The sequence below is a fragment of the Anopheles maculipalpis genome, chromosome 2RL (genome assembly GCF_943734695.1).
Source record: "Anopheles maculipalpis chromosome 2RL, idAnoMacuDA_375_x, whole genome shotgun sequence".
In the NCBI taxonomy this organism is placed as follows: Eukaryota; Metazoa; Arthropoda; class Insecta; order Diptera; family Culicidae; genus Anopheles; species Anopheles maculipalpis.
The window spans coordinates 67178153-67195976 of NC_064871.1; the positions used below are offsets into that span (position 1 = coordinate 67178153).

A 17824-nucleotide genomic window follows, 5' to 3' on the forward strand; every position below is an offset into this window, starting at 1 on the left:
CGAAAGAAGCTAAATGAATCGAAAAAGGCTATGGTATAAAATAGAAACACTAATATTGGCAATGCCAAAAAGGAATTAAGCGACGAACCTAACTATTTCCGAGAACCGAGTTCAAAATTCTACCTCTTTTCATAAGAACACGTAAATAAGAGTAAGTGTAAGTTCGCCCCTCCCGGTTCTTGGCCCTACTTTCCTAGTACAAGTGCATCATTATTCAATTTAATCGAATAAACGCGCCCGTAGCGAATCGCTGGCTAAATATAATATCTATAACTTTACTTATATCGCTCAGTATGTGTCATTATTGCTTATTAGTTCGTAATAGGGAAGAAAGCTAAAAGTCTCTCCAGCCATTTACCCACAAACACTCCCAACAAAATGTATATGTAGTAAGTTCTGCTCTGATTGAGCTGAACAAAAAATGCGTCGTAAATCGCCCCCGCTTTTGTAAAACAGATCCTCCTCTACTGGATGGAAGTACAAACACCTTAAACCGTTTTTCCCCCCGTTTGGCGGAAGAGCACTTATTTCCTTACTTATCGGGATCGTATTGCGAGAGCGATAGCTTCCGGCTGCGACGATCCCGCTTTACCACATCGGCCGCCGATGTTCCGTACTGATCGCCGGAAAAACTTGGACCAATAAAATCATCTCCACTATACTCATCATCATCATCATCATCCTCCTCCTCCTCGGTTGAGGATGGTGACCGCTGACGTCGTTTCTTACGTTTTCTCGACACTTGCTGCTTTTTCGGTTGCTTTGTGCGCCCTCCTCGAGATGGCGATCCACCTTCCAATTCCGAATCCACCAGCTCACGCTTTGTAACGATCGGACGCTCCTCATCGTACGTGACGTGTTCCTGCTTAGGATTTACCAGCCCCGCCGTCGTCTCATCTCCGCTTTCCTTCCCATACCCGACTGCCATTCCAACGCGCCGACTTTTCTTCCCTTCCTTCTTTGTATCACCGCCTCCACTGCCCCGCTTTTTGCTTCCAGACGCTTTACGACCAGCGGACATTTTTTCCTGACAGTGAAAGATGTGCTTCGAGATGGCGCTCTTATTTTTAAACGGACGATTACAATAGTTGCAAACCACCTCAACACCGTCCATTTCGTGCAACCGGGCATGCTTCGAGTAATTGCTCGGATCGGTAAATGCTTTACCACATACCTCACACTGGTATGGCCGGTAGCCAATATGCCGGTACGTATGTGCCCGGAACTGATCCTGACGGGCAAACACCTTACCACACACCCCACACGTGATACCCTTAAAATCGGGCTCTTTTTTCGCGTGCATCGTCTTGTGCCGCTTCAGATCGTACGAGCGCTCAAAGTCTTTGCCACACTGCTCGCACACGTGTGGCTTCGGCAGCGGTTGCTGGTTGTGCCGGCGAACGTGCTTATGCAGATCACCGGACGAGATAAAGGCGAAGCTACAGCCCACCACCGGACACTTGAACGGACGATGTCCAGTGTGGATGCGCGTGTGCCTCGTAAGGTCACCGGTTTGGAGAAACGTGCGGCCACAGTACTCGCACGAGCGTCGCTTAACAGCAGCATGCGTCGTATCCAGATGCTCCTTGATCGCGGACTTGGCCGTAAACTGTGCATCGCAGATTGTACAGGTGTAGTGCGTTTCACCGGTCAGCTCCGACTCGATCATGGACACTTTATTCGCCTCGAACGGTGTCAGCTTTTCCTGATCATCGGGGTCCAGTTTTTCCACCTTGGTGGTGGTGGAGGTGGTTGTTGCTTCAACTACCGGCGACGACACTACTGACGATTTACGGCGTGCCGACCTGCCGCGATTTTTAGAGCTCGGCATTGGTGAGGAACTGAGCTCATCACTTCCCTCTGCTGCTTCATCAGCTTCCGCCAGATGGCGACTGTGGGTGGTGGGTGTACGATACTCAACTTTCACGTTCGTTACTGCAGGCAGGAGTAAATCCTCAGTAGCAGTGGAACCATCCAACAATGGGGCTATTTCGCTACTTGACGCCTCTTCCATTGATGAGTTGGCGGCACTGTACGGTGTTGATTTTCTTTTTCTTCCACCAGAAACTTTCGATTCAACAACAGGAAGCTCGATTGTTTCTTCTATTTCTGTGTTGTTTTGTGAAACTTCATCAGAAAATGCTTCAGCTATCGTTTCAACGGTTGATACATCGTTTCCAATGTCCTTTAAGCTGCCATTTACAGTAACAAGTGGTACAGATTCTTCAGCAGTCGAAGGAGGAGGAGAATGCATAGTTTCATCATCGATTCTTGAACATGGTCCATCGTCCGAAAGCGATTGCATGCTCTGGTCCAGTTGGATATTGTGACAGTTTAGCAAATGTTTCCTGTACCAGAGCTCCGTTTTGAACTGCATTGTGCACTTGGGACAATTTAATTCATCCCTGCTGGAGAGAGACACATCATGCGCGCTTTCGACCGCCTCAGATGCTTCAATCGCCTCAACTGCTTCAGCCGCCTCCTTTGCTTTTGCGGACGGTTTACGATTAGTGCGCACAGTACGCTTGCCTTTGCGACTAACTTTCTCCTCCTCATCCTTACTGTCGTTTTTGATACTTTCTGCTATTGCGGCGATCGTCTGTCTGCGGCTTACAATGCGAGGCTTTTGTTCGCTTTCCACCTTCACCACTGCTGGTTTTTCGTTTGCCGGTTGAGATTTATCTTCAAGATTCGACGAACTCGGAACGCTCAACAAGCTTGATCTGGAGCGTTCTTTGCCCTTTTTACTTACATTGCTTGTGGCCGTTTCAACCACCGACTCAATGCCGCTATCACTAGCCGGGGAAGATTCTTTCTCCGTATCCGGGACCGCGCCGGGCAGTAGGTCGACCGATTGCTTCGCTACACTACTCACACGCACACTTTCTTCAGCCAGCGACGAAACGGACGATTCACCACCATCCCCACTGACAACGCTTTCTTCCCTTGTTGTCTTTCCGCTAGCCGGTAGTGAAGGTTGTACGGCAATGTTTTCCTGTAAGTTACTAAGCCCGTTTATTTCCGTCTCGTTTCCACCATCATTTGCTGCGGTAACACTCACTGCCGGTGTGGATATCATTTGCTCAGTCTTATTTTCGGATACAACCAACTCACTGGCTGCATCCGTTACAGGTGTTGTATTTACTGTTTCAACAGTTTCTTCAACCACTACCGCAATCCTATCGGGTACGGGAGGCTCTGCTGCTATTGTTGTGCTGATCTCTTCCTTCTTAGCTACATTCGCTATTTTGTGTTGCTTTCGGGAAGACTTTGTCGGTGCAAAAAGGGCCGCCACTGATATGTATCCTTTTTTCTTAGATGATTTCTTTACTTCGGCAGCCTGCGATTCGATGCTGGTATTAATACTCTCATCCAAATCGCTGGCCACAACATCATGTGCTTGCAGAGTCGTTGATGTATCGCTTTCTGTCGGTGTTGACAATTCGGTCACTACCTTAAGTGTTGGGGTAGGTGGCTGACGATGACGGGTTTTTGGTGGACGACCACGTCCACGTTTTACGATCCCTTTTGTTTGCTCGGGTACTAAAAAGTAAAAAGGAAATATTAATAAGAGTGCAAAAAATTGTGAAGGAGGGAGGTTTTAGAAAGAAGCCTATCTTTTTTGTAATTCATATTCATATAAAAAACGACCAGAATCTAATGCTAAAACCATTATTTCGAAAAACATTATTTAAAAACATTAATTTTATTATCGCTCTAACCTTAGCAAATAGCTGATGGAGCAGCATGGTACTTCACTCACATTGCTACATATAATAAATAATTATGTTCTATTTCTTCGATTAACCTTTGCCAATGGTGCCACATTGACCGCAAAAACGTTGTGTGCGACTTATTTTACATCAAACGGTCAAAAACACACTCAAGCAGAAAGCCACAAACAGAAAGAATACCAATCACAACACGTTTGTTCGTACGAGCCACCAGGCAGCTCCATTTTGTTTTTTCACGCACACCTGATCGAAGTAGGTGCTGACGTCGGCATGGAATATTTAACCAAAAGTACGCAGCAACACAGTGTTGTGTGTACACGTTGTTAATTAATACATACAAACATTCGTAGAAACATCGCTTTCTACGCGTCCAATGTCAGACACACGACACACGGTTCCACACATATGCTCAACCGGCCGGTGTATATCGTTCAATGTGTTAGTGAGGGGAATGGCTTAAAGCAACACCAATACATACACAAAAAAGGCATCAGACCAGCAAAACACGATGCATGGATGGTTCAATTATGAACTATCATTACAGGGGTTTCCGAGGATATCACAAACATGTTTGCCGAGATATTGCTTTGTTCAATCTGTTGGATTCAATCTGTGGGATATATAGAATTGCTCGGATGTTGTCATATTTCAGCAGAATTCTAGAATCACACATTTTCCATGCTAGTATCAATAGCTCAACCCCAGACATAGGTCGCCTAGACGTTTTACAGCACCGGTTGCTTGGATCAAAAAACACGTGAGTCTATCAAACTATCGAAAAAAATAACGAAATTTCTCAACGAACTTAATATTCTCGAAAACCCTGTAAAATAAAATTACTTTTAAAACTTAAATTTAACCCTACATACTGTCGAAAGTGTAATTAATGCGAAACTTTAAGCATTTTTGCAGGCCCTGTACAGTTTTTAAAATCACATTGAAAATGTATATTATAATGTTTGATCATTTATATGCATAAGCTAAACCTACCGTCGGTTACAGCTACATCATCAGGCAGTGATGGAGACGCCACTTCCGGCATTTTTTCCTCTTCGTTCTGCCACTGGTTTGTTGTGCCGTTCATCGTTATTGGACTGCTAATTTCATCATCCTTACGGTTTTGTCTTTCGTGGTCCGTTTCAATGCTGTTGCTGCTGCTACATCCATTTGGAACATGTGGAACTTCAGCAACGGATAAAACCGGTACATCTTCAACGGCCGCTGGTACAACATCATCGTTCGGCATCATTACCGACGCTGGCGAAGCGACGGTTCGCGCCGTGCAGGAAGCCATGACGGTGGAGTTCAGGGATGATGGCGGCGGTTCGATCGCTTTTACTACTACGCCAGCTAATGAAGGTTTCATTTCAACGAGCGGCGTTGTTGGTGGTGGTGTTGCCGATGGTACCACCACATCCGGTATCACGTTCTCCTCGCATTGCTCCTCGGTCATGGGCTCTTGTTTGAGCTGTGTCAGCAGTACGGGCGGTTGATGTTGCTGCTGCGGTTGAGCTTCGGCAGCTACCCGAATGGTAACCATTTGCGTCGGTGTTGGCGGAGATCGTAAAACCGTCGCAGGTGCTATATCGCCAATGGGTCCCGCCGTCGTTTCGGTAACGTGCGCTGGACGTTTCGCAGCCGGTTGTGTAACCGGCAACGGGTCCATGTGTTTTTCGGCTGATCTTCTCCCATCGACCATCGATGACAGTGGTCGTTTTATAGCACCGGTTGCAGTTTTAGACTGGCTGCTGTTCGTGTTACTGCTCGAGGGAACGTTGTGCATGGCAAAGTTAAGCATTGGCGCTTGCTTAACGCATATCTTCGAACGTGCTGGTGTTGCTGGCGGTGGTAATACCTTTTCCGGCGGTTGTTTCTGCACCACCTGCAGCTGTTGGTTGTTTTGCATCTGTTGTTGGAGTCCTAGCGCGAAATGATGCTGATACAGCAGTTCCCGTTCAGTCTTTTCCCAATCATTAATGCTATTACTACCGCTACTAGCATTAGCAGCACGTGAAGGCTGCTGTTGATTATGATGGAATTGCGCGTTAAGCGATAGCTGTAAATCAATAAACGATTGCAAATTGGATTGCTGCTGTAACAGTAACAATTGCTCAGGCGAAAATTCCTTCATGAGATTCATCTGCTGCCACAGTGCCTGCTGTTTAAGTCTCATCTCTTGTATCCGTTGCGTTTCATTCTGCTCATGCTGAGGTTGCTGTGGCGGTTGCTGTTGTAATTCCTGCTGCTTTTGCGATTTCAGCTTGCTTTGCTTCAGTCTTGGTTTCTGCTGGGCTTGGTTTACCTTCTTTTGTGGGAGTTGTTGTTGTTGTTGCAAGTGTTGTTGATGCAAATGTTGTTGTTTTTGTTGCTGCATTTGTTGTTGTTGCTGCATCTGTTGTTGCTGCAACTGTTGTTGTTGCTGCATTTGTTGTTGTTGCTGCAACTGTTGTTGTTGCTGTAGCTGTTGCTGTTGCTGCTTTTGTTGTTGCTGTTGCTGCTTTTGTTGTTGCTGCTGCAACTTTTGTTGTTGTTGCAACTGTTGGTGTTGGTGTTGGTGTTGTTGTTGTTGCAGTTGCTGTTGTAATTGATGTTGTGATATTTGCTGCCGTAATTGCTGTTGATACTGCTGTTGTTGCTTTTGTTGGAGTTGTTGCTTTTGTAGCAATTGCTGCTGCTGCTGCTGCTGCTGCTGCTGTTGCTGCTGCTGCTGTTGCTGCTGCTGCTGTTTATGTTGTTGCAATTTTTGTTGCTGTTTCTGTTGCAATTTTTTCTGCTGCTGCTGTTGTTGCTGCAGGTACATTGGTAACGGTTGACTTTTGGTCCTGCCGCCAACTGGTTCGAGTGTTACGATTGCTCTTTCTTCTTGGAAGCGTTCGCGCGAACGCACAATCGACGTTGTTGGAGTAGGTACTGCTGTCTTGGGAGGTTGCTTCTGCTGCTCATCGACACATCGCTTGGTGTCAATAATTTCCACCGGACCCACGTACAACGTTTGCACACCGTCATCAAACTGTACCGTGATTTCGCTTAAAAAATCATCCTCATCTTCCTCTACCATCGGCACCGTTACCGGGCTGGGTATCTGTTGCACGGCCGGTGGAGGCGCATACATGGCCGACTGTTGAATACGATGTGGTGGTGGTGGTGGTGGTTGAACTTGATGCTGTTGCTGCTGCTGAAGAAAACCACCTGCATTGGGTCCATGGTTCGAAGCGGATCCGTACATTCCAAACATACTTTTCGGTACACCGGAGGAATGATGTTTATTATGGCGGTGATGATGAGGATGAGGATGATGGTGATGATGATGATGTGCTTGACCACCATTCGTCGGTGCCGTTGCGGCCGATGGTGTTCTGTAGTTTAATGTCGCCATACCGTGGCTGTCGTACGAATGCGTTGGCATGGATATTATGTTTACTAACACCACTAAACACTATTCTGCTGCTGCTGCTGTCGCTGCTCTGTTTGCTACTAGCGTGATGGACGGATTGGACGGTATTGTATGATATTATTCTTTGCCTTTCGATTGCTTTTCGAAACGAAAACCCGTATAATCGGCCAACAAAATAAACGACGCAACTACGGCGTACTACTGGGCGTCCTCCGCCTATGTCAACGTTGCCGCCATTAACCGCCTGTCAACTGTGTAACCCGGTCCGTGCCTGGGACGACCGAAATTAAATGTGTATGGTCATGTACGGACATCCACACGCATACGCATGCACCGCGAGCGCTCGTCGTTTATGGGCTTTGTTTATCTCTTTGCCGTTCTTCGGCACCGCGTTTGTATTAGCAGATGGTTGGAAAAGATGGAATGATGGGCGACGGCGACATTCAACCCAAACCACCAGCCTTCATTTTGTACTTCTTCTGCACCACACCACCATCAGAAAGCCTACTCTTCCGGGGTGTTTTACTGCTGTTGCCTTGTTGACTCGACTGTTGCAATGATCGGGATCGGAGTGCGCTTAGCTGTGTATATATGTGTGTGTATGTTTATGTTCCCGTTTTGTTTTTTTCTGCTGCTGTGGTTTTTATGTTTTTTGCACACCCCTCTGCTCTTTTTCCTTCCGTTTTGCTTAGGCCGAAGTAGTGATGTGGCGTCTCTGTCGGTCCCACTCTTTTAGCGGTCGACGACTGCTTCGCTTTTCTTTTCTTTTTACCTTTTTTGCTTTGTCTTTTGTTAGTTCTTTTGCTTTCTTCGCTTCGTGTCTTTCGTTTCGTTGTAAAACGTCGTCGCACAATGCAACATCCATACACTCCTTCCTCATCCCACCCTTCCTTCTTCTCTTTTTCTTCCTTCTCCTCACTTCACTCTCTCTCACACACGCACACACGCACACAATTCCGATGGGTACTACGGATTTGCTACTTTCGTTATATTTTTCCAGTTACACGCCATTGTGACCACACGAGATGCTGCACACTGTACGATCATTGGAAGGAAGTTTCTTCACTATATTACCATTTCTATGCACACTTCTTTTATTTCTGAGTCACCCTCCTCAGCCTACCCTGCGAAGCACAACGAGCCCGTGTACAAGGGGGCCAGGCAGCAAACAAACACATACAGCTCGCGAATGAGGATACCACAATGAAAGTAGCAAACATGTCGGATTCTCAGAACGTGAATCGAGACGCACTTCGCCGTCGATGGAAACTAACTTTTTTTCTCTGCTTTTTGCATCTCACTTTTCGTTTCTAATTATTTCACCATTCTCTCTATGTGTGCGCATTATAACGCCGAACGTACGCACCCTCCACACAAGCGTGACAAAAAGCGACCCCAAAAGTGTGTGGAATGTACACGGTACGAAAGCACTACGTCCCGTCGAGTGCTGTGTGTGGTGTCACCACACATGATTTCGATCAGCAAATTTGTACGCGTCCACCGAATTCTAAACTTAACACTGGCCACACACGTTTGCAAATTAATAAGCTACAAACTAAACGGGGAATGTGCGTTGGGGGAAAAACTGAATGCAACTAAAAAAACCAAGGAAAACGGGAAAACGCGTTCTCCGCGAAATGAAACACTGGCGACGCACTACTACCCCGAACGCGCGGCGTCAGACCATTCGCTTTTTTGCCATTGGACTGAACGAGAGAAGCACAGCACTCGAACGCGCCTGTAGCAGAAGAAAGCAACAGGTTGTTTGTGTGTGTGAAAGAAGAGCTTTGCGACGCGGTTTGGCACGCACACCATCGCACAAAATGGCGTGTTGATAAATGCAGCGTACGCGTATTGTGGCGTAAATCGAGCACTGACGTTTCGAGCAGGGCGACCCCAAGTACAGGCGACGCTCGTGTCTGGTTACTTTCCAAACACGAACATCTCTTTCGTGCGTGATATGGATAAAAACAAAATTTCTGCTGGTATTAAGGCAGTTTAGAGCGCAGACAAAAATACATTTTCTGGTTAAATAAACACCCTGAGGCCGTTTTTTGTAGGAATGATTTTTTTTTATTGGCGTGGACACAAATGTCAAAGATTTCGAAAATTCAACGAATCTAAACGTCAAATGTAGTGCTCCTAACGAAAGCGGATTTTCGCTTTGATGGACCTGTTTTCGCCCGTAATTAAAACCTTTGAAAATTATAATTACTCCAAAAATCCGAATTTTTGGATTTGTTTTACTCTTTGAAATCTTCAATAACCGTCTCTTTAAATGACGAATCGAAAACCCTTTTTTGTACCTTATTCCGTGCATGCATTGTTAAAATCGAATTGCATTATGTTCCACAATAACCAGTGATCCTGGCTACATGCATCTGTTGAGACATATACAAGATCATGCGCTATTATTCTATATTCATGAGAAAATTCTTAAGGACTGCCCATTTGTAGAGAAACTCAATTGGTCAAAACAAAACCGACAAAACTGTTGGATAATAGCTCTAATCCATTTATTTGGACCCCACTTTCCCCATCTCTTACCTCGACCAATACGAACGACAGAGATTAGTCTATAATAATAGTCTTTGGCTAACCAAAACGCTCAGTGGTACCGCGTTTCAGATTGCAGTGGCAGCTAAGAATCGATTTGCTTCGATGATTGGTTTTCAGTTTATTTGGTTTAAGATTGTACACAGACGATTTTATTTCTTGCGCCGTGTTAGTTCACTCCTTACGGCCTTATTATATACCTCCCTTGATACATTTCCATTTTCTATACACGTTTCTACGCAACTATGGTGTATACCCTGCTTATCGCTAAAGCCTTTCCTTCCTAGCTAACTTTCCTGTTTTGTTTTATCCCATCGATGCACGGAAAAAAGCTCTCCATTACTTAATGGTGAAAATAGCCTAAAAGAAAAATGAAACACTAGCCCATCTACTACAGCTCCACATTCAATCATAATTTGGCTCTATCTTGACCAGCGATATATCGCTGTCGTTCATGAATGCTTCATTGGTGTCGTCCGTCGACTGTTCGGAATTTAATTTGAGATCGTTAAGGATGGATGCACCAGTACGGCTGTCATCGCCTCGTAAAGATGAAGACGAAGGATTCATCAACAGTGTGGAATGCTGCTGCTGCGCTAACAACCGGTCCGAATCGTATAGCTCATCATCGGTACTATGGTGCTGCTGGTGCTCCTTCACCATGTGCGCCGCTAGCTGATCGGGATCGCTAAAAATCTGCGGACACTCATCGCAGCGTATCAACTGCACCTGCCGATTAGTATCCTGCTCGATCGCCATCTTTCGATGCGTTTTTAGATGCACATTTAGTTGCTTTAGCTCGAGAAATTTGGCCGAACAGATGCGACACTTGAAGATGATCGAACCGTGGCTACCTGGCTGGACACGCTGCGAGGAGTGTAAGAGCTGATGGCGCAACAATGTGCCACGGTACCCGAAACGGTAATGGCATACTTTACAGCCGTACGGTTTGGATTTGTCGTGGTTCTTTCGCATGTGCATCGTTAAGTAACAGTTGTACGGGAACTTTTTATGGCACAGTTCGCACTGGAACTGAGACGGTTCCTCACCGGGTAATGATGCTGTCGCACCAGTCGTGGACCGCCGTTCAGCATTCGCGGGAATGTCATCCATAGGTATGAGGCCATCGGTGTCGGTTGATTCATCATGGTCTAATGGTTCGTCCATGTCTACAATTAGAGGACATACAAATAGAATTTTTACTCTCATGCGTACATAAAAGGATGGAATTTTATATAAACTATCTAGTAAATGTTTATTAGTAAATGTATTTGTTTCCGAATTGTATTTATAATTACTATCTTTTTTCAAGAGAAAATAACGGAAACATTTGAAAATATAATTAAAATAAAATAAAATGTATTTATGATTGTAAATAATTTGAAAAAAAAAACATACATAGTGTACGAATTGCGATCAAAGAATTAACAGTAAAAATATTTCTCTACTATAAAACTAAAATAAACAATTTTGCTTTGGCAGACAATAAAGAAAACCTGTTAATGGAGAATATAAAACATAAAATTAAATACTGAATAATGAATTGCATTAAAAAGCAGACCAATGACTAAGCATGAAAAGTTAAATCAAGGCAGAATCTCACAACTATAATAGACCAAATGGAGCATTGGATAAGGCGCAGAAGTAACAGAAACAAAAATCAATACAAGAATAAACAACTAACAAATAGACGGCGTTCGAATGTTGTGCGGTAACTATACGATAAGTGTAGCAATGTACAATACACAGACAAGCACGGTACACGCATTTATTTACTTTGAACAATTTTCCTACTTTTTTATCATCGACGTCCTCCGACCGGATTGCCGTCGACCTGACGCCCCTCCTTCCCTTCTGCCGCCACACCTACAATCCACAAACAACGTCGAAACCCCAAAAGAACCGGAGGGATGGTAGAGATTGGCCATGGAAGAACAAAAGGAAAAACAAAGCACCTAGACTCTTCTTTGGTCATGAAAAGTACACAGAAAAAGGGCATGACCACCGAGCGAATGGGATGGGGAACCCACCCCCTCTCCCCTCCCCCCCCCCCCCCCCCTCGGGAAAAAAGGTTAGTTCGGGTTGTGGGAAGGGTGCATAAAACTGGTTTTAAGTTTCGTAGGAATGTGTATTGTTGTGTGTTTGGTAGGCGGCTTTTGCATCGAATGAAGAATAAAGCGCCAAAGGGGGACAACAGCAAAAAGGTGTCCTAACGATAAATTTTGTAAGGAATACGAGAAAAGCATTTAAACTCTTTTCATCGTTGCGAGATCACCGGATAAGGCATATGGAGTAAACACTAAACGAAATGCATCTATTGATTATTAGCTGAACACCAAGCCGTACTATTGTTGTAGAGAAAAGAGTAGAAAACCCATGTTGCAGGGTTTTCAGATACAACATAAATTTCCAACTCAACAACGTCAGCATTTAATCTTACATTGGCAATATTTCTTAACAAGTTTTTAGGCAAAAACAGCAGGTTTTTTAATGGTCCTCTTCTTCTACTTGGCTTAACGACCTCTAAGGTCATTCCGGCCATCGAAACGGCTTACTAGACTGCCGGATACCACGTAGTTGGTAAATCAGTCCTCACTACGGGGGGACGGTCCCCGGATGGGATTTGAACCCCGGTCCTGCCGTTTGAAGTCAGGCGCCGCTGTCGCCTACACCACCGGACCGCCTCAATTTCAATCTTCAATGGTATTTTCAATAGTACAACTCCCAATGATTGTGTAGACTGAATTCATGATGACACACTTCATACCCTTATTATAAATTTTTTTTAATGACCGGAATTCTCAATGTGGATTGATTAAAGGCATCGATTCCGATACAAAGAATATGTATACAGTCTCCTTTTACGGTGAGTAAAATGTTCAAACGTTCAAACTTCCCAACAAATGGTCGGATCGATTTGAATTTTATACAGTAAATGTATGAAGATTGAAGCTTTCTGAAACTGATTTATTTCTTGTACCTTAATGTAGTACATTTGTAGGGCTACTCACAGTTCTATTAATCTTCAAAATCGTTTTTTTGAAAAATATTTTTTTCTGCAACTGCTCCTTACACTACAATGATGAGTAAAACTGTTTTATGTTGGAAGCCAATGTTGAAATGATTAATGTTGAAAAAATTAAAAAAATCGATTAGATAGAACTCGAGAGATATCCCCCTTAAAAATTACCAGTCATTTTGACTGGTCCGGTCGAACTGACATAAACCCAAGTTATTCCCAATACCAACAATGCAAAACAACATTTAAGTGAATGAAAATAAATGTTTAGATAAACAATTATCAGGTCTAAATTATTGCATTTTTTATATTCAAAACTATTCAAAATTCTACCGAGTAATTCTACGTAAGTCGTTCTAATGTTAAAGATAAAAATAAGCGAAATTTTATGACACATGGGTAAGATAAACATGACAGGAATGATTATAAGACTAAGAAAAAGCTGATTGCGTACCATTTTCTTTAATCAACTCAAAACAGTCATGAGAAATGATGAAAATTCATTCGTCCGTGGACATCAAATCCATCGGAAATGGATAGGATCCATGTGAATGTTTTTTTTTTTCCAAAAATTGATTCCACCAATCTATAATAACCAGGTGTAAAATTTACATTTTTTATTTAATTATATCGATTATTTGCTTGTTTTAATTCCGTATTCTAACAAAAAAAAAAAGTTTTATGTTATTGTTCTAGCCCCATTCGCTCGTTATGCAACTTTACCCATCCAAAAAGGGATTCCGAAAACCCTTTCAATTTTCTTCAGAACAAAACATGTCATTAAATGTGACTGATTTTGAAGATATGAAATGACGATGCTAAATATAAAACAAATAAAAAGTATTTAAACCAATCGGCACGTTGAGTTTCTAATAAGCAAACGTGTAAATAAAATGCTAAGTATAACGACCAATTAATTTACTCGAAAACCCCTGTAGTGTAAACATGATAATGGAAGTTGTACATGTAAAATGCTAACATGATGCATAAATAGAGCAAGCGAATCAACACACTAACAAACTTGCCGACACCAAACAGACTACAACAAATTTGTGTGACCAATCGACAAAAGTCGTACACCAACACACAGCCGAAATTTCTACAGGAAAAACAACTGATCAAAATGGAGAAATTTAAGTTATTATCCATGGGCAATGCTTTTTTCTACTCCAAACTCCAAAGTTCTACCCATATAATGCGGCCGTGTTTGGTTGGTAGTGGTAGTTTGTGTTACGTCGCAAAGATAGCGCAGCACGTAATAAGAAACTCGAGCCAATCCGTCCCACACACTAGCAAACACGAAAACGATGACTTTTGCAATTTTAGACAGAATAAATGCACTCGAGAACATAATTATTGGCATTTGGTAGAAAAACAAAAACAAAAAAATCATTTCAAAAGTGCTGTACATAATGTGCAATATTGCAATCCAATGTACCGAAGTTAAGCAAAAACGAATACATTTTATCAAGCAACAAACTGGCGCAATACCTCCGGTCCGTCTCCCGTTATCAATTTGGGGGAGGTTGAAGCTTTTCTTCAAGGCAACCAACACACTACGCTTCCCATACACCAACAAGACTTAATAAAAGTTTTCCTGTTGCGAGGAAATATTTTTCTTAAAATATTGTATCAATATAACTCATTCGATTTCACTGGAATTAGAGGTACGAGAAGGAAACTGTAGTTCATACTGCGATACCTATTTCTGATCAAACACAAAGAGAAAACCCAGTACAATATACAAAACAATACATGATGATGATGTTGAAATCTGTCTGTATCGAGGTGGTTGTTGTGTTTCTGTAAAGTCAGCTTTATCGCCTCCGTATGGTATGTGCTGTGGCTGACCACACATATGAACCTCACACAACAGGGGTTTACGGTTCATTCAAGTGGTTTCTAAAGAACCTAAAATGGGATTTTTGAGAGGCCAATTTCGATCAAAAATAAGCACATATAAGGCAAGAAATTGTGAAGCATGGATTCTAGTGTAAAAAGAGCTAATTCATTACAAATTTAGTAAGAATACCTGGAAGAAAAGCTAAAACAGCAGTTTACTCACAGTTCATGGCGTTTGCATCGCTCAGCAGTCGCTTTTTGCCTCCCCGGACAGAGCTATCCATCAGCCTCATTTTCAAACTCGGCATATCGGTAAACCGTGGCATTAGCTTCGCCTGCGGACTGGAACCACTGTTCGAACTGATCGATTCACTAAGCTTCGATGACACGATGCCAACCTGTAGCCGGGCGTGTTGCTCCTTCTGATGTTTCTTCAGCACATCCCGTTCATCAAACTCCATGTCGCACACCGGACATACGTACGCCATATCACTACTGACCGGTCCGGTTGGTGTCATAGGTATCTTTCGCTTACCACCGCCAACCTGCACCGAACCACTTGGACCTCCGGATCCACCACTACCTGTCGATGCACCACCACCCCCCGTCGGTGGACTGTTGTTGTTAATGCTGCTACTATCGTTATTGTTCGTCCCCGTACCAGTAATGCCCGGTTTCGCTACAGGAACGAGCCCCAGTGCGAACGGTTCCAGTACGCAAGCGGAACGATCAATCACTTCCGGCGATAGTGGCGGTAAGGGTGGCACACTTAGGTGCATCTGTTGCTGCAGTTCCTGCTTAACCATACGTTCAAGATCGAGCCGCCGTTCCTTTTCCTTTTCTGCCGCCAACAGTTCGTGCATCTTCATGTGCGTGTTAAGGACAGTTTCGCGCGCAAACGTTGCCTTGCAGATGATACACACGTACTCACAGCGTTCGCGTTCTTCTGACCGACCACTGCCCGGCACACGGAACACTTGGTGCACCTTCTTCAGGTGCATCGTGAGGGCACGCTTAGCGGTAAAAATTTCCTCACAGCGATCGCAAGCAAACTCACCCACCTCGGAACCGCCCGGCGACAGACCAGACGGTGGCTTCGTTTCGTGCACTTTGGCGTGCTGCGTCAGCTGCGGCTTCGTGGCAAACCGGTACAGGCATACCTCGCACTTGAACGGTCGATTGTGCACGACGTGCACATTTTTGTGGCGCTTGAAGCGTACCGACGAATTAAACACCTTTCGACAGATCGGACAGGTATACGTTAGCTCGCCGGTTGTGTCGTTGTGTCCCTCTATGATGTCTTCGCGCTTGATCTGACCGGCACCGTGTGCAACTACCTTGTGCCGGACCAAGCGCAGATGGCTGGTGAGTGTGCAGAAACAAATATCACACTTGAACGGTTTGGCCGGATTGTGCTTCTGGACGATGTGCATCCGGCACTGGCTCTTGTACGGGAAGTCGCGCTTGCACAGACCACACACGTGACCACCGGTAAGCTCATTCACCTGGTAATGTTCCGCGATGAACGTTTCGAGCGGGTCCAGAATCGGTGGTTTCGTTTCCTCTAGCAGCAAGCTAGTGTCCTCCTCCTCCTCGCCCTGCTCACTGCGTCCGATTAGCAAGGACACGTCAGGATGAACACTAACCGTACTCATCTCACCGGTCGCAGCGTCGTAAGCCATGCTGCAATCTTCTCCAATTCTACTGCCTGGTCCGTACTGTTGTTCATCCTCGTATCCATCGTCGGGCGTTTCTTCCTTCACCCGGATAAGACCATCGCTGGGCACGTTCGCTGGCACCGGTACACTGCTATCCTGTTTGACTGGTTCGCTAGACGGCGTATTCTTTGTGATCTTTGCTGTCAATGTGAGATGCGTTTGTGCTCGCAATTGCTCATCACTGGCAAGGGTTGTCTCGTACAGATCGTACGCCGATAGCAGCTTCCACTGGCAGTTGCGGCAAATTTGTTCCGGAAAGCCCTGTATCGTTTCGCGTTGGTTGAGTGGCAGACAGACGGACAGTAGCATCGCGTACAATGTTTTCTGATCGTACTCGGGGACTGGACTGTGGATCGATATCATCCGTGGACGGGTGGTAAGACAAATTCTGCAGATTACTACCATCTTACCGCTGGAAATTGTGCGTTGTTGCCCTGGTTCGACCGATGGTTGCGTTGGATGAGAAGTTTTCGTTTCGCATCTCGCATCCCGCGGTTCCTCCATCGCCGTTGTTGCTCAACCCCGCACACACAATAATAACAAACGCACTCACACGCACACAACCTCGTTCGCTTGTCTCTTGGCGGATGCGGATTGATAAGGGTGCAGGTGGTCGAGACTCACACCTACAGGTTGAATGCAGGCGGTACAATGCGAACTGCAACTGCACGGGAGAAAGAATTCTGTTTTGTGTTCAGCTTCGCTTCTTGTTTTTTCAACAAATACAACAAATGCATTTGACACTTGAAACACTTTGACAAATGCAGCCAGAGGATGATGGTTTTCGTATGTATGAGTGTGTGCGAGTGGAAAATGAAATTCCATAGTGAAATTTGACCGGAAGGAATTGTCCGATACTTCCACTGTTTTGTCGGAGATTGTTGGAATCGGGCCCTAAAGCTTTCGATCAAGCGCGTGTACGCCATAGTTTTTCGAACATGTACTTCGAAACTAATCGAAAACTTAAGAGGGCAGCTGTACCAGCTGAACCGAACTTGGTTTTTTGCCTCAGTTGAAGCTCAAGCGTAAGAGCCTGAACCTCAGTTCAAACAAATTTAGCAAAAACCGCTCTGCAAGCTCGCAATCCGTCAGTTTGTGATTTGGTGACGGTTTCGAACATGTACTTCGAAAACGAACAGAAGCTTTTGCGGTCAGCTAGTGTCACATCGCATTTTCGGACGTTCGGTTGCCCAACCTCCCAGCTGTACCGGCCGTTCTCTGCAAGCGAAAGCAGGATAGAAGCACACAGAAAGGTGAAGAAAAATAAGAGCAGGAAGTGGCGAAAAGTGCATCTTTAGCGCGCACACACATACAAGCACGCACTGAGGGAAGGAAAAACGATGTGATCTCTCAGCAGCGACGACGACGACGGAGAAGACTCGCTGAAATTCGACGACATAGTTCCCGTCTTTTTTTCCTCTAACCGTCCCGTACCATTTCTGACGGATGCTGTGGAGTGTTTTTTTCTATGGTGAAGTTTTAATTGAAGGTTAGAGTGTGCAAGGTGCGTAGACGGCAGTGCTAGCGACCGAACGAATGGGATTTGTGTATTTAGCGGTGT

At 44.6% G+C, this 17824-nt stretch overlaps 2 protein-coding genes across 2 annotated transcripts in view; both read right to left on the reverse strand.

The window, feature by feature from the left end:
• The window catches only part of LOC126556257 (proteasome subunit beta type-5-like), a 375585-nt gene that overhangs the window by 210574 nt on the left and 147187 nt on the right, over positions 1–17824 (reverse strand). The window lies entirely within an intron of this gene.
• On the reverse strand, positions 533–16767 carry LOC126567405 (uncharacterized). The gene is made up of 5 exons (XM_050223628.1): positions 14769–16767; positions 10117–10853; positions 6102–7167; positions 4725–5930; positions 533–3543 (listed from the first exon to the last, which is right to left on the reverse strand). The coding sequence occupies exons 1-5, from the start codon at positions 16765–16767 to the stop codon at positions 533–535; spliced, it is 8019 nt and encodes a 2672-aa protein (XP_050079585.1).